The following is a 25,763-nucleotide window of genomic DNA, read 5'->3' as shown; positions in this document are numbered from 1 at the left end:
CAGAAGGATGATGCCCAGGGGCACAGACTTAAGCATGACCTAATGAAGCCTTCCAGTTCGTGTCATCAGAGGTTCCCAACACCCTGGCAAACCTAGAGGAAATGGGAGTTGTGCTAAAGTGGAAAGAAAACTGAATCTGCGGTGGGCAGATTTCCATTCAGATTCCTCCTCTCATATACTACTCTTGTCATTCTGAACACAAAACCTTTCTGAACCTTATTCTTTTATTCCATAATGCAAGTAATACAGCTTATTTCCACGTAGGGTACAAAATAGATACTCAATGAATTTTAGTTGAATTTAAAACAAGGGAAGAATCTTGGTATGACTCTCAAGGCATGAATGATGAATAAACACAAGAAATGCAACAGTCGAAAGACAGCAACAGGAGTGAAGAAACTGGCATGGTGAGAAGTTCCCGACGGGTCAGTGGAAACCACCCAGGAGGAAAACAAGGAAATATGGCAGCAGGAAGAGACCTAAACTGAAATGAGATTCTCCGGGGGGACACCAGACAATCCAGCAGGTACGGAGATGACCTGTTTTGCTTGATGACTAGAAGGGAATGCTGATGTCACTGATTTTGCTACCGAATGAGTCACAAGGGTGGGTAACCCAAGAAAATATGTGAGGGAGTGGAAAATATGTAAGTAATTACATGGATGTTGTAAAACTTACTTTAATTAAAAAATTCCTTGCTCTGAATGTTTTGTTAACTCTGAGTATGCACAGGGATTGATACATCTCCCCCAAGGAACCCCCATGGTCTTCTTCTTCTCAAGGGCTGAGCTGCCCCTGTTTAAATTTAAACAGCTGAATTCCACTGTTATAAATCCCAGGCAGGGAGTGAAATACCATGTAGCAGTTAATACCTGCTTCAGAGGATCAAATCTCTAAAGGATACCTAGAAAGTAAGTTTAATATTACAGTCAATCTTGGACTGTGCATGTTCCACTGGGCCAAGTTACTGGTACCAGTCTGCCATGAAACTCAATCTTGGATTGCTCCCCAGATTGTGCTGACAATCTTAGGAAGGAAAGGTATCCGCAGGATTGGTCTTTAAGTCCAGCCCAACACGGGGGATAAACTAGGAGTCCTTGTCCAAGTGTCACACATACAGAAGCTGCTCACTGAAGCATTTGTCTCCAGGCACCAGGTGGTGAAGTGTGAAGCCCAATCCACCTGGTGGGGATAACTGGGGAAGGAAGAGAGGGTGGAAGGAAATTCATGCCAGGTAACATTCTAGGCCTTGAACATATTTACTCTTTACATCAATACTGTCAGATATATTTTAAAATAAGGCTCAGAAAGATTCAACAACTTGTTTAAGGATATAAAACTAAAATTTGGCAGACTCATGAGTCAGTCTGACTTCAAAGCCAACTATGATACATTGATCATAAACACAAAGTTCAACAGCAAACCTAAGTAAAACAACACCTAGCAAATAAGAGAAGTTGTTAAAACACAGGTGAGCATGAGAAAGATGAAAATCATGAGCCAGAGAGAGCTAAACTAAAAATAAATCCTCCCTTAAAACGTAATTACTCGAAAACTCTTTTTAGAGTCTCATTTATTATTATACATAATTCTGGGGCTTCCCTGGTATCTCAGTTGGTAAAGAATCCACCTGCAATGCAGGAGATCCCAGTTCGATTCCTGGACTGGGAAGATCCAGTGGAGAAAAGACAGGCTACCCACTCCAGTACTCTTGGGCTTCCTTGGTAGCTCAGCTGGTACAGAATCCACCTGCAAAGCAGGAGAAAGTGAAAGTGAAGTCACTCAGTCGTGTCCAACTCTTTGCGACCCCGTGGACTGTAGCCTACCAGGCTCCTCTCTCCATGGGATTCTCCAGGCAAGAATACTGGAGTGGGTTGCCATTCCCTTCTCCAGGGGATCTTCCCAACCCAGGGATCGAACCTGGGTCTCCCGCATTCCAGGCAGACTCTTTAACCTCTGAGCCAGAGACCCTGGTTCAATTCCTGGGTTGGGAAGATCCCCTGGAGAAGGGAACGGCTACCCACTTCAGTATTCTGGCCTGGAGAATTCCATGGACTGTACAGTCCATGGGGTCTCAGAGTCGGACATGACTGAGCGACTTTCACTTTCACATACATAATTCTATCTAGTGTGGTAACTGGGCATTCAAGCCACAGCAAAATTAGATGAAGCAACTTTAAGGAGATGGAGACAGAAGGACTACCCTAACAAACCGGTAACAGTGAAGAATACTATAAACCTAATTATTACTCAGAACTAATTCCAAAGGTACACTGATTGAAGGCTGAAGTACAGGCAACTGTCTATATGTGATGACAACCATATATTATGAAATTAAATTTCCTGTATTTTCAGTCAATTCAGCAAGGTGACGTTTAACAATATATAACTTTAAAATATATGTAACTAAATAATTTACCATTTCTACTTCTGTAGAACAAGCTTCCTGACTTTGTGTTGTTCAGAAAATACAGTTTCTTTCCTTCTTGCATTCTGAGCATGCTAAAAGAAACACAATATTATGTAGCACAAAATAACATGCTGACCCTAAGACATAAAGAAGACCTTCTATTGTGAAGCCTTTTCCAATTTTCACCCTGCCTCCCACCTGCCATCTCCTCCTCTTTTACTTTACTTGTTCTCACACGGCACACACCAGAGTCTGCCCTTTGTCACTAAAAGGACTCCTGGGCAGGTAAAGACCATGTCTTATTTGGCTGGCAACTTCAGAGTATCTAGCACAGTGCCTTCTACATAAGGTAACTCGGAAAATAATAAACTGATGAAATTTACGTTCAGTACACCAAATTTTAGAAACAGTGATACATGTAAAAACAATTTTCCATATGAAATGGTTAAAATAAAACTTTCAGGGCTCAAAAAGGGAAACCTTTTTTTTTTCAAATAATGATCTACTATATTTATCAATAAAATTTATCATTTATCAAATAAATAATATAAGCACCACCGGGCTTCCCTGGTGGTACAGAGGTTAAACCGTCTGCCTGCAATGTGGGAGACCTGGGTTCGATCACTGGTTTGGGAAGATCCCCTAGAGAAGGGAATGGCAACCCACTCCAGTATTCTTGCCTGGAGAATCCCATGGATGGAGGAGCTTGGTGGGCTACAGTCCATGGGTCGCTAAGAGTTGGACACAACTGAGCTACTTCACTTTCACTTTCATATTTATCAAATAAAATTTATCATTTATCAAATAATCTACTGTATTTCAGGCATTGTTCTAAGCCCAATGATTATAAAATAGTGGACATGAAATATCAGTTTTTTTAATTCAAGGGTCTCATGCTCTCATAAAAGAAGACAGACAGACAAGATACAATTAACAAGAAGACACAATATGGGATTTCAGAAGGTCGTTAGTGTAAATAATGAGAGAGAAAGTACTTGGGTGGATGAACTCTCATCACCATTCAGCTATTCCCTTATCAAGGAAGAGACGCAGCTATGACTTCTAAACACTGCTCAGATGTTAAAAAAAAAAAAAAAATTAAACACGTAGACTTCTCAAAAGTAACCAATGCAATTCTCATGGGCTGCTATAGTAGCCAGCCTTACAGATGGCTCCCTATCACACCCCCAACCTCCTGGTAATCATACCCTTGTGTACTCTGCTCCAACACTGTACCATGGATGGTCTGTGTGACTAACATCCAATACAAGTGGATTAGGTTACAAAAGACTGGCTTCTGTGCTGGGCTCTTCCTCTGTTAGACCCCTCACTGTGTGGGGGATGCCACATCAGGAGGACACTCGGGCAATCTATGGAAGGCCATTCCCTTGCAAAAACGGAGGTATCTCACCAATAATGAGAAGATGAAGCCTGCCAGCAGCTTCTTCCTGAGTCAACTACAGCCCAGCCAACTGTTTGGGTCCAGCAATTCATGACCCTCAGGAAAATGTGTGGAATAGTTAATGGTTACATGTGTTTGTTACTTGAAAGCGGTAAGTTTGGGGATAATTTCTTATGGAGCAAACACAGCTAACACAGCTGCCTTTGTAGGAGCTGGCATCAAAGCTGAGGCCTGAATAAAAAAAGTCAGTCAATGAAGAAAGATTCTCAGGGAAGAAGCAACCAGATAAGACAGAATAGCAGGTTTAAAGACTCTGAGAAGGCTGTGAGCTTGGAAGGTCACTGCAACAGCTAAAAGGTCGGAAGCTTGTTGGTACAACTAAGTGGTAATAGAAAAGTTCCTCTACATAGACATGGAAAATAACATTACCTAACTTATATTTTACAAAGAATAATCTTTATAAACTACTGAGCTACCATGTGGGAGATAAGGGTGGAAGCAAGAAAACCAGATAGAAGCCTACTATAATCAGCCCAATCAAGAGAGGACAGTGAATCAGACTAGGATGTTAGAAATAGTACAGATTAGTAAGAGGCAGGATATGTATTTTAAAAGTAGGGTCAACACAACTATAAAAATAATCCATGTAGTCTACACCATGCCAGTAGGTTTTTTGAGTGACCTGGATAACACCAGAACAGACCTAGAAAGAGGGGAAATTAGATATAATCGAATGAGACACAATTCAAAGTTCAAGACATAATTCTGGGTATGATAGTTAAAAAACTGTAATTTCTTGCAGTTAAAATGCTATGGGGCCTGGTAAGACTCTTCTCTTTACAAAATAATTACTCAGAAATGTTCTTTTTGGTGTCTGTTCCAATTGATGCCAACCAGACTTTTTTTTTTTAGTAATTAAGCAATCAATTAGCAGAGTTAAAAAATAAATAAGTAAAAAGAGATGAAGGGAAACTAAAGCCAGACTTTCTTTCCACATCAACATATTCCCAAAGGAACAAAGTTAATAACAAGAAATATTTCTTTAGTAAGTTAAAGAATAAATACACAGTAACTGGCCAATTATTCACTGGTTTCATACAGTATTAGTTTCAGTAACTGGCGCTTAACAAGAATCTACATGTTCCTACTCTGAAAACTTTCTGAGCAGGCATTGTTCACAAAAAGTACAGAAATAAACTTGTCGGAAAAAAAAAAAAAAAACAACCTGCCTCTTCTTACTGCTTTTTCTAGTGTAAGCACAAAAAGCATGTCAGGACAACTCACAGGAAATTAACTATTTTCAAATTAAGGCCATTATTTGTGTACCAAGGGACCAGCCTTCAGCTTCCCTTTTTTAGCAAAACATTTTGATATTCTCAAGCTGAAACATGAGGAATCAAGCTTTAAAAAGTAAAAATATAAATTGCTACTAGGATTATGTAATTAAAGACCAATATCATTCGTAAGTGATTAAACATATACACACACATACATACAATCATACACAATCTCACATTAAATGGAAGGAGTTAGTAAATATGTGGGGCTTCCCTGGTGGTCCACTGGCTAAGAGTCCGCCTGGCAAAGCAGGGGACACTAGTTCAATCCCTGGTCTGAAGATCCCACATTCTGTGGAGCAGCTAAGCCCCTGTGCTACAACTACAGAGCCCGAGCTCCAGAGCCCCAAAGCCACAACTACTGCGCCCATGCACTGCAACTACTGCGACAAGAGGAGTCTCCGCAATGAGAAGTCCACATGCTGTGACCAGAGCAGCCCCAGCTCACTGGAGAAAAGCCTGCCCAGCAAGGAGGACCCAGCACAGCCAAAAATAACAAACTAAATAAAAGATTATTTAAAAATTAAAAAATATGCAACTTGAAAAATGAGGGTATTTTGAAGAAATGCTTAAAATTAGATATACATATTAAAAATATAGAAAGAAAAACAGAAAGACTGACAAAAAGGCTATCTATTTCTCTCAATTTTCCATATTTTTCCCCCAAAGCCTTGGTATAAAAATATAAAGCCTTGGGTATAAAAAGATATAGCTGCCATAGTAGGTGCTAGAACCTTCAAATAAATACTAGTGGCATAATTTGCCATTTAATTTTTTTTAAAAAAAGAATTCCCATGGATATATAATGAATTTTTTTTAAAGCCAAGCATTATTTGAATATCTACAAGAAATCTACAAAAAATTTTAAATGCCCAAACTTATCCATGGGTCCATGTTCTAAGTTATTCTAGCTTTTTAAAAAAACCCTTATAAACTAGTATGTAAGGTTGAATCCTATATTTTATCACATCTGGTTTTGCTGCTAAAATCACCATATTAAACACTGAAATACTTCAGCAGAGAAGTTCTACTAATTCTATGCCACTGAAAGAGCAGTCATAAAAACCTAACAGATAAGCCTTCAGCTTTAAAGGATACTTCATTTACATTCTATCTCTTAATGGCAGCACCTATAAAATTATACCCTCTGAGAAAGCCTGTGGACAGCAAGCGCTTCAGAAAAGTCTGTTGACTGAAGAAAAAAGGAACATATTTACCTACTGCCTTTTGTTTATAATTTCTGCTACATGTCTTTTCATTATGAACTCAAACGTTTTGCCTAGAAAACCAAATATGATTAAAACTATGTTTTTTGTTGTTGTTTAGTTGCTAAGTTATGTCTGACTCTTTATGTTAATCAATGTTAATTTTTGAAAAAGTCTACGTCAAATCACCATAAAGTGTTTCTTCAAATGAAAGCAGCTTTCTTTTATCTCACACTGTACCAATTTTGAAACTGACTCTGGTAGATAGGGTCATCACTCCAAATTTTTTAACCTTCATTACTGTAATTATATACTCACACCCTGCCAACCACAGAGTAGTGCTTACTGTTGTGGGCAGAGTACTCTTCCGCCCCCCAATCCATCAGTGTTGGGACTGACCATGCTTCTTGCTTGGCCAATGAGGTGATAAAAGGACAGTGAGCCAGTTCCAAGTTTGTCTACCCCTTAGGTTCAGATAAATCAGGCCAGGTCAAGTCCAGGCCACAATGTTCAAATCACAGACAAGCAGTAAGCAAGAATATGTATATTCTTTAACTAATAGACTTTTAAACTGTTACAAAACAAAAAAATACTGATGTTCAGTATCTTTATATGGCTACTCATGTAATATTAGTTGCATCAAATCACACCTCTTTGGATTACCTATCCTAAATTCACAACAGTAATTTTCCTTGACTGGATTTTGTTGATGTATGGCAAAACCAATACAATATTGTAAAGTTATTAACCTCCAATTAAAATAAATAAATTTATATTAAAAAACAGAATCAGAAATCTTTTCAATTAAAAAAATTAAAGAAAATGTCATGGAAAGACATTCATTCTATGTAGTCTAATTTTTAGAAATAAACTATAATATATAGAATGGGCTATATTTTAAGAAACCCAAGTTATAATTTTTTAATCTCAGATGTCTCTACTAAGCAATTCTCTAAGTGAACTGAAAGTATCTCTCTAAATACCTGATAAGATTCCAGAACCACCCATATGGATTTTTGAGCAGTTACTGAATAGCTTCCCTTTGAAACTTCACAGGTGTAAACTAAGTAGTGTTGGGGACGGGAGCCAGTATAAATCACTAAAAATCTGAAATTAAAGAAGAGTTTAGTACATACAATCTTATTCCTTTTGAATACTAATACTTCTAGGGCCTGCGTGAATCACAAGATAGGAAGTATCTGTTAATTCTGTGGCTAGGAGGATATACTCATCAGTGATTTAGAAATCTACCTAGAAATCTATGCTTTTAAAAAACTAGGGTAGATTTTGGTTAACATAAATACCTTATTAATTTTTTTCTATCATAATTTGTACAAAGACAAACTGTAGCATAGCACAACACAAGTTCTATTATGACAAGTTATAAAAGTAACATTAATGAATGTTCATGAATCAATTCCAAGAACATCATTGCCTTTTTAGCCATTTATATGTAATAAAGCAAACTCTAGTGTGAAATTGCTGAGCATGTCACTACAAATAATTCTTATTTTCATTATTGTTCACTTAAGCTAGCATCTCAGAATTTTAAAATGACATTATTCTAGTTTAGAAATATTCTGAAGGCTAGTTCAACCACCCACCAGATATCTGAGTTAACTCTGTAACACTCCTCTCAAATGCTTAGCTATCCTCTGGACACTTCTAGTGAGAGGCAATGTTCCCAAATCAAGGGATTGTGAACATGTTTCGGGACATTAGCAAAAAGGAAGAATCGGGCCTGATGTAATTTTAAGTTTTTAAATAAATTAGTTACTTTAAAATGACCCTTTTACACAGTACAAATGGAAAAAGAATGTATCAGAAGAGCAGAAATGATGGTAAACAGAGAAAAGATAAGCCAGCTCATATCTGGACAGATCCCTAGGCAGCTTATCCTTATCCTTGGCTGAACAATAACACCAACGCTTGCATTTTCAATGTTAAGTTTTAGTTGCTTTTATTTTTGGTCATATTTTTTAATGTGTAGTGGTAATAGTCCAGTGCATACAGACAGGATGCATAAGGATATTAAATTAGCGCTAATAGTGGAGAAATAATAAAATAACAACTTGGCAAATGCACTCCAAGTAGACCTTAAGCTATAGTCACTGAGGACATCAAGCAGTTGCTAGCCCTTAAAAAAAAAGTCAAAAGGGACTAGAGCATTCATAGCAGCAGACCTATTACTCAAATGCTTATCAATCACAGAATGGATAAATTGTGATAGACTTATAAGATGACATACTAAAAGAAGTGAGCAATCTACAACTACATGTAATAGCTTGGATGAATCTCACAATGTTAAGAAAAAGAACTGTTTGATTCATTTGTTTGATTTCACTGATGTAAAATATAACAACAGGCAAAATCAATTCATAGCAATTATCCTTAGGGAGGGAGGAACAGTTCATGACTGCAAGGGGCTCAAGGAAACTTCTGGGATGCTGGTGGTGCTGCATTTTGATCAGGTTGCTGGTTATACAATGAGATACAATATGCAACTAATTTTAGACTAATATAATTTGTGACAAAATCAAATACAATGTTATTTTGAATATGTTTAAAATTATTTTCTTAAATAATTCAGAGACAACTAATGGTCAGTATCACTTAAAATGAGAAAATAATTTTAGCCTTTATATATCATGAATAGTAACTGTATTATCTTTAAAATTACCTTTATTATATGACCACTATAACACACAAAGCTAAATTTTTATTTGAATAAAGTCACCTCTGTATCATGCGCCATGCAAGAATGAGGAAAAATAAACTCCTAGAGGAGTTTGTGAGATTGTCTGGTACAATGAAAAGGTTTTGAGAATTAGAAGAAAATTTGGGCAACACTTTATAAAGTATTGAAAATAAAGAAAAAATATGGTTAGAACAGTGGATATCAGCTGACATATTCCAGATTTTCCACCAACACGCTGTGTGACCTCTGTCAGGTCAACACCATCCAACAGAAATACACCATGAACCACATTTGCAATTTTTAGATTTCTGAACCCACATTTTAAAAAGTACAAAGTATACATGCATTGCAATAATATCTAATAATCCAATAATATCTAACATGACCCAAGAGTTAATTGAAATACAGTACCACCAAAATGATAAAGCTGTGCTTAATTGAAAAATATTTCACAGTGCTTCAGCTTTAAATTTTAAGTTTAAATAAAATATGAAATTCCACTCTGTCACATACTTTCAGAGCTTTTTCCACACAGCACCAGTGGCTACCACACAGCACAGCACAGTTGTCAGGTCATTTGATCTCTCTGAGGCTTGCCTTTTTCGTTGATAAACTAAATAAGTTATTCGAGAGGAAGAATTCCAGTGGAAATTTTGCCAACCGAAGCCCGCAAGCCCCACTCAAAGTGCAAGCCACACAAGAATGCAGACCAGGCTCAAGAGATCCTATGACTTTTCAAACAGTCTGAAATCTAGATGTTTACATAAAATATCTTTCTTTTTCCATGTAGACAACTACCTTGAAATTCTTCCGGGCACTGTGTGGGCCAAACCAAAACATATCCATATGTTTCTCTTTGCAACCTGGTTTCTACAAACATTCTTTCCTGCTTTTCCAATCTGTGACTTATTTAGGAGTGATTTGGCTTCTACATCTGGAAGCTAAAAAACACAGCTGGAGAACCAGTTGACTGGAGAACTTCAAAGCCCCCCTGTACAGAGCCTGTGGTGAAAGTTCCAATAGCAGGATCTGGGTATGGGCTTCAGTTCAATTCAGTCGCTCAGTCGTGTCCGACTCTTTGCGACCCCATGAATTGCAGCACGCCAGGCCTCCCTATCCACCACCAACTCCCAGAGTTCACCCAAACTCATGTCCATCGAGTTGGTGATGCCATCCAGCCATCTCATCCTCTGTCATCCCCTTCTCCTCCTGCCCTCAATCCCTCCCAGCATCAGAGTCTTTTCCATTGAGTCAGCTCTTCACATGAGGTGGCCAAAGTATTGGAGTTTCAGCTTTAGCATCAGTCCTTCCAAAGAACACCCAGGACTGATCTCCTTTAGCTTACCCCTGTCTATACCCCAGGTTGCAGAGGAGTCTGAGAAAGAACCATCCAAAGGTAAGAGACCCTTTAAGCCCCTAATTTTGGAACAAGGACTATGTGCCAGAGAGAGATGAGAAGTGTGGGGGAGCCAAGTTCATCACGGTGACTATCACTCTTATTACCCTGGGATCCAATCCTATGGAGCCTACCTCCATCCTCCAGGGCACTTGTGATGCAGAAAGGAGCAAGGGAAACATGCCATTGAGTAAGTGGAAAGCTCTAGAGTGGAGCAGGAAGTGGGAGCATGAGCAGCCAGCAGAACCTTTCGTGGACCCAGAGATGGGAAGTGATGGGGGATGGCAGGTGGGTCCCAAAGAGACAAGTTCTCAAGTAGAGCTGAGTCACCATCTGGGGATATTCTTAACTATGACTTAATTCTTAAGTCAGAAACTCTATTTTGTGAATAGATACTGTCAAAACCTCCTTTTATCAAGAGTTCCAGGGTGATGGAGCTTTGGAAACTGAGGATTAGTAAAAGCCCTGAATTAGGATTCAAGCAATTTGAGCATTATGCCCAAGTGTGCCATTGTCTTGCTGTGTGATTTCTGTTTCCCCAAATTTAAAATGAAAATAATTGTTGCATATTGCTTTAAATATCATGAATATAAAGCAATCTGAAAAGCCTAAATTTCTCACGTGATAACATTGAGACATTCTTTTATTATTTACTAAGCAATTACTAATGGGTTTTGCAGGTGGCTCAGTGGTAAAGAATCTTCCTGCCAATGCAGAAGATGCAGGTTCGATCCCTGGGTCGGAAGATCCCCTGGAGAAGGAAATGGCAACCCACTCCAATATTCTTGCTTGGGAAATCCCATGGACAGAGCAGCCTGATGGGTTACAGTTCCTGGGGTCACAAAAAGAGTTGGACACAACGTAAAGACTAAACAGCAACAAGTAATTACTAGTAGATTCTAGGAATGCAATTTATGAAATGTCATTTAAATCTCTAATCAGGATTCTTACACTTAAGCGGGGTGGTAGGGATTTGGGCTTTAGAGGAACAGCATTAAGCATTGAGAACCCCATTACAAACAGGGCCACTTTCCAGAGGATTCATGAGGTAGAACCAGAGGATGTAAAATTCCAAGATGGACTTTAAAAACCTCAGGAGGAGGAATTTGCCCTAAAGCAGTGGTTCTTAACCTTTTTCAGGTCACTGATGCTTTGAGGATCTGATAAAAGCTATGACTTCTGTCTTGGAAAAAGGCACATATACAAAATTGACATAAATTTTCAGAAAGTTCATGGACCTCTCACTGATTCCAAATTGAAAACGCCACCCTTGAGGAAGAGAGGGCCACAGACAAGACACACAACATAGTCTCAGGACTGAGTTGTTGCCTGGTAGGAGGCAGTTTTGAGATCAGCTGGAGGCCCACCATAAAAACAAAGCAGTCTTTCTTTAAAAGCTCAGCCTCTGCTCAAAGTATTGCTACTGTGGGACCCTCAGATGAAGACTTCTTGGAGGCTAAAAACAGGGTCTCACATGTACTCATAAATACCATCGTTCTAGCTAACTGGGTTAGTAGCTACTGCTTCCTTGGGCAGTATCAACAGAAAAGAGCATCCTCTGGCTTAATCCATACGGACCCTAACCAACCTGAGTAGCAAAAGGTAAATAAGAAAAACACAACATGCAGACTGTAAGTCTCCCTAAGAACTACACTGTACCCTATAGAACACATAGGGAATTTTCTACGTGTTCAGACACAGAACGAAGACCATACGTCTCAAGGGCCTTCAATCTATGAGGGTATCACTAAGACATGAGGCCCACAGCAACCTAGCCTAACAGTGAGGATCATGGCAGCAATCTGGTACTCACATAGACAGCAGTAGGGGCAGGAAGATGATCACTGATCGCTAGATACTCAACAGCAACTTCTCACTTACAAGAATGGAAACTCCCCTTGATTTTTAAGTGAAGTATGGCTTCAAACATTTGGACAAAGTATTCTCTATCCACTTCCTGATGATCCCACCTCTTTTAGAAATCTGTTTAGGAAAGTACAATGGAAGTAAAATGGAAAATAGAAATATTCAACTCAAGTATCTTTAATTACTAAAGTATGTTTGGAAGAGTGAGGCCAGAGTATGAATTTGAAGTTTCAATTGTTCATAACATTTAATGATGTTTTCATAATATGCCTATATGCTCTATTTTTTAATTTTATCAATAGCACAAAAGACTACCTCATGTATTACAATATATAAAAGGACTTTCAAAACAGGAATGAATGAACAAGTTGAAATTACTATTCATACAACTGATGCTCTTTCTTTAAATCAAAGATACCTATCTTTCTAAAACCAGTTGAACTCCATTAAAAATATGTATCTTCCGACTATCAAATAATAAGGGCTGCAGGCTATATAAAGCCAAAAGGAACACATTCAGAAGCAAGTGAAAATACCATATGGACAAACACATTTTATTCCATTCCTAGCTACTAACCAATGAAATACAGTTATTTGCAGGAACATGAAATTTTCACAAATTGTTAATGGATTTTGAAACTCCCTAAAGGACAGGATGGCTTCAACTTTGGGATTTTCCCTAACAACCTCCTAGTTAGGTTTATACTTCAGAGAGTTACCTGGAAATCTCTTTTAATTTGAATTCTTCCTGGTCAGATAGTTTAAAAGACCAGATAATTTCCCTCTGAGGTGCCATGATTTCAAATGTCATTTTTTACTATGTCAAATTAAATGGTAAATCACATTTTAATATACAGTAAAACATTTTTTTACAAAATTACAATCACACTGGATAATCCAAGAATATAATTTAGAACAGTACCTGCTACATAGCAAGTACTCAAAGATGACTTTGGTAAGGATATTTCCAACAATGACATTCTTATACCGTGGGAGGCAGCTACTAAGATGGCCCCAGATGATTCTTGCATTCTGTTATTCTTACCCTTGAGCACAAGCTAAACTTGGTGACTCAATAGTAATGAACAAAATAGGGCAGGAAGTTGTGAGTTATACCTTCAAGATTAGGTTATTAAAATACTTTCATATTCACCTTGGGTTCACACAAACTCTCCCTGGCTGTTGCTCTTCGATCTCTTGCCTTGAGGGAAGTCAGCTATTCTGTTGAAAGTTCCAGGTTGGAACTATGGAAAATCCTATGGAAAGCCCTGGAAGAGTGAGACTAGAATTGGATATTCTGAGGCCTGCCAGCAACCACATTAGTGAATTCTGAGGCAGATTCTCCAGTCCTGGTCAAATTTTGAGATAACTACAACCCTGATTCTCTGGTGGCTCAGATGGTAAAGAATCTGCCTGCGATGCGGAAGACGTGGGTTTGATCCCTGGGTTGGGAAGATACCCTGAATCCTCATTTGCACGGCACACCACTGCAGTATTGTTGTCTGGAGAATTCCATGGACAGAGAAGACTGGTGAGCTAAAGTCCAAGGGATCGTAAAGAGGCGGACATGACTGAGTGACTAAGCACAGCACAGTACACACAACCCTGATCAGAAGTTTGACTCCAACATCCTAAGAGATCTTGAATTACTCAGCTAAGTCAATTCTTTTCCAGCAAATACTGAGATAGTATTTGTTGTTCAAAACCAATTCAGTCTGGGGGTAATTTGCCATTCAGCAGGGTAACTAGTCCAGATTTTGGAAGCAGAGCACTGCCATGACAAAAATCTAAATGGCAGTAGTGGCTATGGAACTGTGTAGTGGGCCTAAGAAGGGCATGAGTCAAAGTGTAAACCATCTCAAACACACTGTTCACAGAACTTTGGACGTTGAAGAGATTTCTAATAAGGGCATGAATGAAAGTGAAGAAAATCTTATTGGAAACTAGAAATTATGTAGTGGCAGAAGGTTTAACAATACTGACACTTAACATGTAGTTACGTAACCTGCAGATTTGTGCAGTTAGATGAGATGTTTTAAAAGTGCCAAATGAACTGTGTAATTTAGCTGAGGAGACTTCCCAGCAAAGTACTGAAGAGGCTACCTGGTTTCTTCTTGCTGTTTAGGGAAACCTGTGAGAAGATAAATTGGGGGAGGGATCACTAAACAAAAAAGACAAGACTTGAAGGTTTTGAAGATTCTCAGTAACGCTAAAATCAAGAAATAGCTTCCAACCAAAGATCATTTCTAGGGAACTGTCTGAAAAAAAAGTGTGAAGTGAGGTCAAAGTTGTAGCTTCTGAAATCCTTTTGGTAAGCCCTGGGAAATGTGGCATGTCAGAGTATTATTCAATCAGGCCATAAGACCTCCTACAACTTTTAAGGGTGTGACTCACACAGGTTCTCTTAAGCGCGAGTTTCCTTAATCAAGCTCACCTAACACAGGTTCTCTCAACAGGATTTTGCTAAGTTAAAGGGCATTGTCTCTCCCTTATTTTTGCAGAAACCCAAGGTAGAGAAGGAATCATCTCTAAGATGGGTGTGCTTTTTGACTAACAAGAGTAAACCTCAATAAGCCTCATGGGAGACCCACAAAAGTTTTGACAGGATTTTATCAGGAGAAACACTGCCAGTTTTGACTAGAAGGAATGGAGAGGGTCCTAAATAAAAAAACACCATAAACCCCCAACTTTCTACAGGTAAGAAACAGGCTGAGAAAACTCAAATGTAAACACATACCACCCTTTATGAATAGGAAGGATAACTCAATACTCCAAAGGGTAGAATCAAGAACCATGAAGGATTATTCCCAGGTCTGAACCTAGTTGAGGAACATTTGCCTAACTGGATTTCAGAATTTTCATGGACCAACAACTCCCACATACCTTGTACTTCGTGCTTTTTTTTTGAATAAGAAGATGTAGGTATCTTATGCCTGCTCCACTGTTGTATGTTGCTTGAATTGAGGTTTAGTTTCACAGATCCATCATGAAGAGGAATTGAACTTGAGAAGTTATACTCGAGGAACTACTTCCAAGGAGTCGTACCCACACCCAGATAAAACTTAGATGACTTCTGGATTTTGAGCTGACACTTACCTATAAGGAGGATTTTTTTTTCATTTTCTAATAAAAGTGATGTTTGACATCAGTAGAATTTAACATGTTTTTCAAAAACAAATCTTTATAAAGGATATAAAATCCTTTTTAAAATTTCCTCTAAATATTTGTTATTAGGTTGAGAGGTCAATGCCGTAGGAAATATAGATTTATAATACTAAATCTCACTAATGTAAAGCTTAATAAACTGTTCCACACTAATCAAACTAAATAACCAATTTACCAACTTCCCATTTTTAATCTATATTTAGAATATTTTTATAGTATCATAGCTATTGTCTCGGAGAAGGCAATGGCAACCCACTCCAGTATTCTTGCCTGGAGAATCCCAACGACAGGGGAGCCTAGTGGGCTGCCGTCTATGGGCTCGCACAGAGTTGCAAACGACTGAAGCAACTTAGCAGCAGCAGCAGCAGCAGCTATTGTCTACAGCACATAAGCAATGTCAAAGTTCTCTTACATAGCTTGAGTTGTAGATTTTTTTTTTAACATTTCACTTAAAAAAGGGGCTTTAAATGAGATGTGAAATAGGAAATGAAATGTTTGACTCTCCTAAAATGATAATATATTTTTCTTAAATTCACTTATTCTCAAAGGAAAGGAAATGGTGTCATTCAAATGCTCTAAAATGCCTCATCGTTCAGAGTGACAGCACATCTTTCTATTCATTACCTATCATATTATGACATTTTATATACGAAAAATAGCTAAAGCAATACTTTTTAAAATGTCACACTATTATAACGAGCAATTTACTTCATGCCTGCATCCCTCCAGGCTATGAGCCTATTTAGTGAGGCTTATTAGCGTAGGGCAATGGCTGGCATGTCCTCTGGAAAAGCACCCATAAGCCAATAAAAACAAAGAACACAAGTGTGCCATTCACAACTACAGAGCATTGTTTAAAAATAGCAACACCCATTTCAGCTCAAACTGCAATGAGGGTGCTGCTGGTCTCCAGGGGCTGCAGGGTGCAGCCCTAGAGGAATGCTATGTGGCTCGGGAAGTCAGTGTTTGTGGACTCTGGGCTCAGCTTGAGACACATACTTAGTGACTCATCCTCTTCCAAACTGTTTTCTTAACTGTAAAATACAGTTTCGGTATCACGAAGGGATTTGATCTGTTCCTAAACTTCGGAGATGCAGGTACTCCTGCATCTCATTCTTATTCCGTGCACGCAAAACCTGTACTATGAAATGCCAAATGTTCACTTTTTCCCCTATAATAAACTTCTAAAAGGGAAACTTTACATTACTACCTTGTAAATGAAAAATCTGACTTATGTGGCATCAATGGGTGATAACTGTGAAATTTAAATGCAATAAAACAACAAAACAATTATTAAAGTCTAGCTATCAGGCTGTTTGGCTGCCTGAAGTCTGCTCTCTTTAAGAAAAACAAATGAGCAGCTACATCAACGAAAGGTTCTACAATCAAACTGAGTTCCTCCTTGACTTGTCAAGAAAACACTGAAAGGGAATTCAAAAAAAACAGCCGTTTCTCATGTGATTCTATGTTATTTCAAGCAGCATGTGCAGACCACCTAAAATCAACTCAAGAATCAACTAAAATCACATTCTGTAACTGCACCAAATGCCCTACACTCTGGAGATGCTGTATCAAATAATCAGACTTGTTACTTCTGATTCTAAATTTTATCTTAAATCCTCACACGACCCACCTAACCCACTTTCTCCAAACCATTAATATCATCATGAGACACTAAAATAATTTTGAGGGCAATGTAGTACTGTGGAAAGAACCCAGGCTACAAAGTCACATTAGGGTTCCAAATTCAGATTCATTAGATTCGACCTTGACGCTGGAAAGTTAATTAACCCCTCTGAGCCTCAGACTGCCCCTTCACACCACAGTGCTTGGTTCAGTGTTAGTGAGAAAATGCAAGTATCATGCTTAGCACAGCCCATGAATGTGGGAGACAATAAATGGAATGTACTTCACATAATTTAATTCTTCCAAGGAAATTTCCAAATTTCTGTCAAAATAAATTCGCTTTAATGGCTTGAAAGACAAAATACAGTTGGCCATTTTTATATTAAAGTACAGTTATATTATGCATAACTTTCACTTCCAAACACAGCTACAAAACCCACAAACCACTGACTGGCAAGAGTAGCAAAAACATTTTGTCCTCAGTGATAAAATAAGAACACTGAGTTGTCAAAATGAAAAACAGCAACACTTAGTTACTACCATGTACAGCATTCTCAGGTCCTTTCTTACCAAAAAAGGGTCAATACGGTAGAAATGACAGAGCGAGAGCGTCTTAAATCAAGTAAGTTTCAGCCAAGTTGAGCATATGGCTCCAAAAGGAGCCACCTTTAGACCACAGCTAATAACTGTTACCTTCCAGATGTAATATGGTGGGCAAATGAAATGAAAAGCAGCCAATGCTAATACTACAACAGCAAGTCCTGGTTTCCTAGTAAATGTCATAGTGACACACTCTGGGATTCGTGCCAGTCACATTCAATGTATTATTTCTAGTCCATGCAAGTGTGCAAAATAGACATTGCTATCCTCGGGGCACTATGAAGAAACCAAAGTTCACAGAGGTTACCTGTGTGCTCAAGGTCACTCCACTGGTAAACACAGGAGTTGTATTCAAACAATACCTGATGCCAAACCCACATCCCCTTCCCTATTCCCTATTTTTTTCTTTTTAGGACATGGAGGTGGGGGCAAGAATCTTCTCCAATGTTCTGAAATGTCATAAACTGATGTTAGTCCCCTTGCCTCTCTTTCTCTCTTCCATCTTCTGGTTCCTCTCAAATCCTCTGCACTTTGGTACTCTCAGCTTCAGTCTTCATTCTCAAACTCCCAATTCACCCATTCCTTAAGTCTCTAAAACCTAGTCTTATGCCCACGCTCTTAGTGAGGCAAAAGGGAATTTTAAAAGCTCAAGGTAAGGTTTCCAGTCCATGTGGATGTAGTCAACTGTACAACATACTTGAGACTTAAAAGGCTCACTCACCCCTTATACATGGAATCTAAAAAGAAATTATACAAATGAACTTACTTATAAAATAGAAAGAGACTCAACAGACTTAAGAGAACAAACTTACTGCTGCCGGTGGTGCATGGTGCATGGGGTTGCGGGGGGGAAGGAATGGTGGGGAAGAGATAGTTAGGGAGTTTCCAAAGGTCATGTACACAGTGCTATATTTAAAATGGATAATCAACAAGGACCTACTGTATAGCACATGGAAGCCTGGACAAGAGGGGAATTTAGGGGAGAACGATACATGTGTATGTGTGGCTGAGGCCCTCTGCTGTTCACCTGAAGCTGTCAAAACGTTGTTAATCAGATGCTTTGCTGTTGTTGTTCAGTTGCTCAGTCATGTCTGACTTTGCCACCACACGGACTGCAGCACGCTAGGCATTAGCTTTACCCCAATATAAAATAAAAAGTTACAGCAAAGCAAAAGGCTCACAGATAATGGGCGATTCTCTTCCCTGGTCAACCAATATTGGTGAGTTCCATTACAGGGATGACCAAGGCAGGTATAATGTGCAGAAGCAAACATGTCCATGCATGTCACATATATTCAACAGAAGTCTTAATTGAGTCATACTTTCCAAAGTTTTATCTTTTATTCAGGAAATGAATTTTTTTTTTTATTCAGGGAATGAATTTTAAGGCAGGATTTTACATACAAATAAAACTGACTGAACTTAAAAAGTTGTCATTTCTGTTCCGTTTTTTAAATAGAACAGAATTAAACAAAAACAGCTTGATAAATTTCACCTTTTAACTACAAGATATATGTACTTCAGTGAAAATGTTCATTTAATAGACAATATCTGTTTGTTGTTTGGACTTCCCTGGTGGCTCAGAGGTTAAAGTGTCTGCCTGGAATGCAGGATACCAGGGTTCGATCCCTGGGTCGGGAAGCTCCTTAGTCGTCAAGTTGTGTCCGGCTCTTTTGCGACCCCACAGACTGTAGCCCACCAGGCTCCTCTGTCCATGGGATTTCCCAGGCAAGAATACTGGAGTGGGTTGCCGTTTCCTACTCCAGGGGATCTTCCTGACTGAGGGATGGAACCCACGTCTCCTGCATCGGCAGGTAGATTCTTTACCAGTGTGCCGCCACCTGGGAAGGCAAAACCAAGATCACCAGCTGGTTTAAAAAAAAGAAAAATATAGCAAGACATCAAATCCAAGCACTCTGACTCCTCAGCCCACATCCACTACATTTCACTGCCCACCTTATATACGCATATTCATCAGCAGAGAGCCAATACCACATAGGTATAGACCTACTATTTATTGAGCACCTATCATGCCAAGCACCTGGCACTGGAGATGAAAGAACAACAGAAAGAAGAACCACCACAAAAAAAAAAATCTGGCCCTTAGCTGAAGGACACTTTTATTCTTTAAAACAGATTCAGGGGAGGTCGAAAAATAGTAGCCAGAAACAGTATGCTTTCATGCTCAGGTAAATGGGTCATCCCATGTCTCAGGGGAACACCATGCAAGGGACAACTAACTTAAATTAACCATGTCAGCCTTAAGCACCAAACTTGTTTATTTTAAGTAACTGTCACACACTGATCTGAAATAGAAGCATCAGTCATGTCCGACCCTTAGCGACCCCATGGACTACAGCCTACCAGGCTCCTCCGTCCATAGGATTTTCCAGGCAAGAGTACTGGAGTGCGGTGCCATCGCCTTCTCCAGAAATAGAAGCATAGAAGACAACATATGAACTTTTTCTCGATGGTTTCTGGTCATCCCTGGGAAGACCAAGAGCACTGCAATAATGTAATACAGTGTTTTAAGAACTAGTGACTGTCTGACCCTACTTAAAAAATTTTTTTTTACATAGTTACATCGCTCTCCCAGATCTTATTGCACAAGGTTACTCCTATCTCTGGCTATCACTCCCTCTACTAATCTGACATAATATACAGTTAATTAGTAACCAGACTTGAATTCTAACTTTAAATTATCAGGGAAGGTCCCTTCTCCAGAGTAAAGTACTTCGATTTACGCCAGTCTACCTATTTTCTTTGATGTGCATTTAGGTACAACAAAAAAGGAGCTAGTTATAAAAACAAAGTCTGTGAATTTCAAAATTTTACGCACGGTAACCGTGGGAAGAAAAAGAGGTCAAATCTCTTAAACAGAAACCGTAATGATAACAAAAGCTAATCGTGAATGAGCAGTACCTACTATGTGCTAGAAGCTTCCTTTGCTGTTGTTTAGTTGCTAAGTTGTGTCTGACTCTTTTGTAACTCTATGGACTGTAGCCCCCCAGGCTCCTCAGTCCATGGGATTTCCCAGGCAAGGATACTGGAGTGGGTTGCCTTTTCTTCCTCTGAGGGATCTTCGCAACCCAGGGATCCAACTGTGTTGGCAGGTGGATTTTTTACCACTGAGCCACCAGGGAACCCCAGAAGCTTCATAGATATTAATTATTTTTTTAAATTTAAATTTATTTATTTTAATTGGAGGCTAATTACTTTACAATATTGTATTGGTTTTGCCATACATCAACATGAATCTGCCACGGGACTTCATAGGTATTATTTTATCCTTACAGTATTTTATTAAATAGGCCATTCGAATCTCCATTATATAAATAAGAAAAATGAGGCCCAAGATCACACAAAAAGTTGCAGGGCTAGAATTTTAATCACATGCTTGGGTTAAAAGAAAAAAAAAAAAGTCAAATGTCTTTTCAGCCAAGCCAGTGAAGTCAATGTGTGAATCAGCTGTCTCAAGACTACAGACCTGTGGTTCTCAACCTTGGCTGCGGCACTGCAATCACCTGGGGAGATTGCCAGAAGGTTTCCACCCCCACAGATTGTGACTTAATAGGCCTGGGAGCTGCCCAGGTGATTCTAATGGGCAGTCAAAGCTCAGACACTCTTTATAGACATAGAAAATAGTGGGTGACCCCAAAAGTGTTTTTTTCTTAATTTTTAAGTTAGCTAAAACACTGAGCTAATCAAAGGTTGTTACTACTGCCTCTGCCACCAGAGGTAACCTCTGCTCTACTCCTCAATATAATTAAGGAATATTATGGGTGGAAGACAGAGAGGCTAGGCTGGCAGACACAGACATTTGTTTTTAGTGGAGGGGGCATTGCTAAGTCTTGAACTTTCACATCACCCCCACCATTTCCTATTTACAAGACTGTTTGACTCCAAAATGCACTTGGAGTTAGACTTAACCTACTTTTAATGTCTAGTGTACAACCCATTATTAAACTGAAGATGACTCAAATATGTTCATTTAACAAATGACACCTTCAGAATACATGGCCAAACTAAAAGTTTTTCAACCAGCTTTTTCTTTTTTTTGCCACTCATATTAACTGATTTTAATCCAAGCCAGGTCAAGAGATTTCACATAGCTAAATAAGTCTAATGTCCTAAAAACAAATCTATGCTGGTCGTACATAGCACTGCCAAGTAAAATGTCATTTGTCATTGGAAAAGGGAAGAAAAGCTACCTGCCATCAAAAAATCTTCATTTTGATAGGAAATCCAAAATAAAATGCCACAGAATAGAAGTCAAGTGTGAAAAAAGAAAAACTGTAGAAGAGGAAACTAATCTGAGTGGGAAATAATTCTTCACACACAATCATACTGCAATTGCTGCAGCACCACAATTCAAAAGGAAATCGCAAAAGGGTAAATTAAGAAATGGACTGTAAGGTCACTCATTCAAACTGGCTACATTTTTGTTTTCATCTCCTGCAGCAAAGCAACTGCTACGCACTATAATGGTCTTGGATACCAAGAACTACTCCTCTTCCCCACTACCACCACCAAAAGAAGGGAAATAAAAGGAGAAAAGACACTGAGCCTGATCTTCTAAATAGAATACTGCAAATAAAGGCTACGACTCAGAAATTGGGACCTCCTCAGTCAATGAGTTCTACCACTGGGAATTAAGGCAAATATGGTGCTTGGGTTAATATTTCACTGCTGTTACTTGAGTTTTTTCGGGAAATGAAATCTGAGAAAGCAAACAAAAGTACTTGGAACTAGTTTTCTTACCACAGTTAATTTTTGTTTGTTGAGTGAATAAATACATTGACCCTCCCTCAGGGTTGGACACTGCTCAGAGCGGAGGGTGTTTTGATGAACTATTGATAGCACCTGCTCTTGAGTCTCCAAAGAACAAGGCACCGACCTTGTACCATCCACCATACACCCTTCCTATCACAAGTGTGAAAATGCAGTCCTGCCATTGTACTCCTAAATGGCAAATATTTCCCTGGATCTAACTGCACTGAACTTCACCAGGAAACCACTAGTATCTTCTAAGTAAATAAATAAATATTCATACTTTGCAAACCAACAGTAATTCATGAGTAAATCTCAACACATTTTACAGAAAAAAACTTTTTAACCTAAGGCTGAATCAAAACAGATTTTCCTTTTGAAACAAACCCAGCTCACATATTTTCATTGCCTGTGGTGACACAGCTTCAGTAAGCTAAAAATACTTCCTTTACTTCTAAACTGGGAAAAACAAATAAGACCAAGAATCAGCTGTGGATCATTTTCTTATTATTTTTTAACTAGAGAGAACATTCAAAATAGCTAAGTCCTGAAAAGGCATCTGTTTTATATTTGTATAAATATACAGTGACAGAAACCAGCCATGCAGCTTGTATCTTCCTAGTAATGTGAAATAAGCTCTATTTGCATTATCAGCAAAGACTGTCAACATTTCACTACTCACAGCCCTTTACTATTATTACTTGTTCTGGTTAGGGAGAGGGCTGCATGAGTGTTGAAAACTAACCAAGAGTACAAGAAAAAGCTTTCAAAAAATACGTACAGGATGACGCTGCTCTTAACAAGGCCACCTGGTTCTGAATTTGCAGTCACGCATCATTTATGTGCCTGAAATTTACATTAAATGGGATTCTAAAATAGAAGAATAGGAGCTTAAGTCATTCTGCAGGTCTTGCTCGCATTGTGCTTGCTGTATATTTGGCAAAGTGAAAAACCAGGTTTCTCCTCTTGTGCTTCTCAAGGCTAACTGTAACACACACACACAAACACCCCACACCCAACCACCCCCCTTCTGGGATAAACTCAAAGTTAATTAGGAAAACAATTCAACCTTTTTTAAAAAATGTTTCCAAAAACATATGTGCAGGATGGTGAACAGTAGTGTGGACTTTCCCCAACACATTGAACATCTCTAAAGTCACACTACCGAGTTAGCAGAAATAAGATATTAGCAAGTGTAGGCTACATTCATCTAGAGCATTAGTTGGGACCACTGGGGCAGGTTTAATTTCCTTGGGGGAAAAACAGCAGAGTTTGAGAAGTCTCGGCCAAACTGCCCATTTCTTAGGCTACTGACAAAGTCAGCTGAAAAGCAAATACCTAGAAACCAGAAAACCAAGCTCCTCCGGATACACTGGCAAAGCGGAGGCAGGGATCCTGGTTTCTCTGCCTAGATGGCTGCTGGGCCTTTTGACAAATGACAAGTGCTGGGGTAAGAGACTCAGCGTGCACCCGCCCATCCCATCGCCCAGTGGGACATGGGTTGTGCTACCAGTTTCAAATGTAACCGCCGGAGGAGGCCGGAGGGTGGGGAGGTGTCATCCCCTCTGACACTCCGGGGTCCGGAGGCCCGGAGAGGCTGCCTCTGCGGTCCCTGAAGGTCAGAGGTGGCGGCGCCCGCAGGGCCAACGGCTCGCCAAAGCCACTTTTCCAGCCAGGGCGGGAGGCGCGGGGCAAACTTGGCCACTGGCCGCGTGCATCCCGTTAACCGTACCTTGTAACTGGGCGGAAAGGGACTCCTGGTGCTGCTGGTACTTGAGCGCCACCGCCTCGGCTTTCCGCAGCTGCGTCTGCAGCTCGTAGTAGAGCATCGCGCCATAGAGAAAGCCGAATACCACGGTTAGCAGCAGCAGCGTCTGAAAGATCCGCTTCTGCTTTCGGGAGCACATCCCGTTTCCCATAGTCCCGCCGGGGCCCCGCGCCGCGGCCGTCCGCGCCGCCGCCGTGCCTTCCTCCCCTTGGCCCGAGCAAGCGCCTCAACTGCAGCCGCCGAAGGAGGTGGCCGGACGCAGCATGAGGAGGAGACGCGAGACACAAAAGCCGGGCCGGAGGGGAAGTGGCGCCCGCTCAGCCCCCGCGCGCGGCGGGGCGCGCAGCCATCGACGCCGCCGAGGCGGCCGCCGCCGCCGCCAAACTTTTGCGAGGCTGACTCTCCGCGAGTGCCCGGGCCCGGGAGGGGGCCCTCCGCATACTTTCCGGCGGGCTGTCCTCGCGCCGGTCCCCAGACGCCGCCTGCCTCTCTCCCTCCTCCCCACTTTTTGGCCCGGCTGCCCCCAGCGGCGCTCGGAGTCCCGCCCCGGCCGCTCCCCGCCCCCTCGCGGTGGCTCCCACTGCGCGACTGTGGCCACCAAAAGGAGGGGGTGCGGCCCCAACAAAGGGAGGCGGACTCCAGGCAGCCTCTCGGCGTGCGGCTCGCGGGGGTGAGTAGCTGGGTGGGCGACTGGCTGTCCCGGCCGAGTTTGGGGGGGACCGCGGGCCGGTGTCACTGACGGGGCTGCCGAACCTCGGCGGCCGCCGCTTCCCACCCAACTTACGTGTCACCCACGGCCCCGCTATTCTGGCCAACGGGATTCCGGGAGGAAGTCCCACTCGGGCTCCCCGCTCATTGGGCCGGTCAGAGCCGCCGTTCCCTCCCTTCGGGGAGGCAGTACCGGGCTCGATTGGACGCCCGCTTTGTCCGTCCGACCCCTGGGCCGCGCCCTCCCTCGAGCTCATGGTCGGGCGAAGGGCTCCTTGGGCAGCCTGGCGGCCTGGCGCCGGGTTACGCCCACGTGGAGTGCGGGTGATGGGGAGAGGCCGTGGAGCCAGCCGCAGGGAAGTTGGGGTGCACGAGAGACCAGTCCCGGCTGCCGTCTGGGAGAGAGACGGGGTGTGTGTGTGTGTGTGTGTGTGTGCGTGGGTGTGCGTGGGTGTGCGCGCGCGCGTGGAAGTGTATCTGTGATCCTGCACTTGGAAAGCACGTGGGGAGATTACAGTGTATGAAGTGGGGGAGAGTGAATGGGAACAACCGTGTACTCTCCACCGAGCACCTTTCCTTCTTTCCCTGTCCAGTGGGCAGATGCGGCAGGCACACATAGCTAAATGACCACAGTTTTCTTGTAAACCAGATGCCTTGCCTACTGAGTCTTGCCCCATCCCGTGTCCTAGCGCGTCCCCACAGGTGGCAGGGCACTAGTCCGGAGACTCGAGCACGCTACGGTGATAGACGTAGCGCTCGACTGCCTACGTGGGTTGGGGAAGTCAGCTTGTCTTTGGCAGAAGGGAAAGAAA

General features: G+C 40.9%; 1 protein-coding gene across 4 annotated transcripts in view; it reads right to left on the bottom strand.

Moving 5' to 3' along the window:
- GOLIM4 (golgi integral membrane protein 4) overlaps positions 1-24,534 on the bottom strand; it is an 83,095-nt gene extending 58,561 nt beyond the window's left edge. For all 4 annotated transcript variants that reach the window (XM_068965257.1, XM_068965266.1, XM_068965274.1 and 1 more), the window contains exon 1: positions 24,208-24,534. In XM_068965257.1, coding sequence (XP_068821358.1) covers positions 24,208-24,394 — 187 coding nt within the window. In that variant the 5' untranslated portion in view covers positions 24,395-24,534. The remainder of the gene's footprint in view (positions 1-24,207) is intronic.
- Positions 24,535-25,763: the final 1,229 nt, after the last annotated feature.

Source organism: Capricornis sumatraensis, chromosome 1 (assembly GCF_032405125.1).
Source record: "Capricornis sumatraensis isolate serow.1 chromosome 1, serow.2, whole genome shotgun sequence".
Taxonomy (NCBI): Eukaryota; Metazoa; Chordata; class Mammalia; order Artiodactyla; family Bovidae; genus Capricornis; species Capricornis sumatraensis.
The sequence above is the reverse complement of the archived record's forward strand: the minus strand, read 5'-3'. Positions and strand labels throughout refer to the sequence as shown.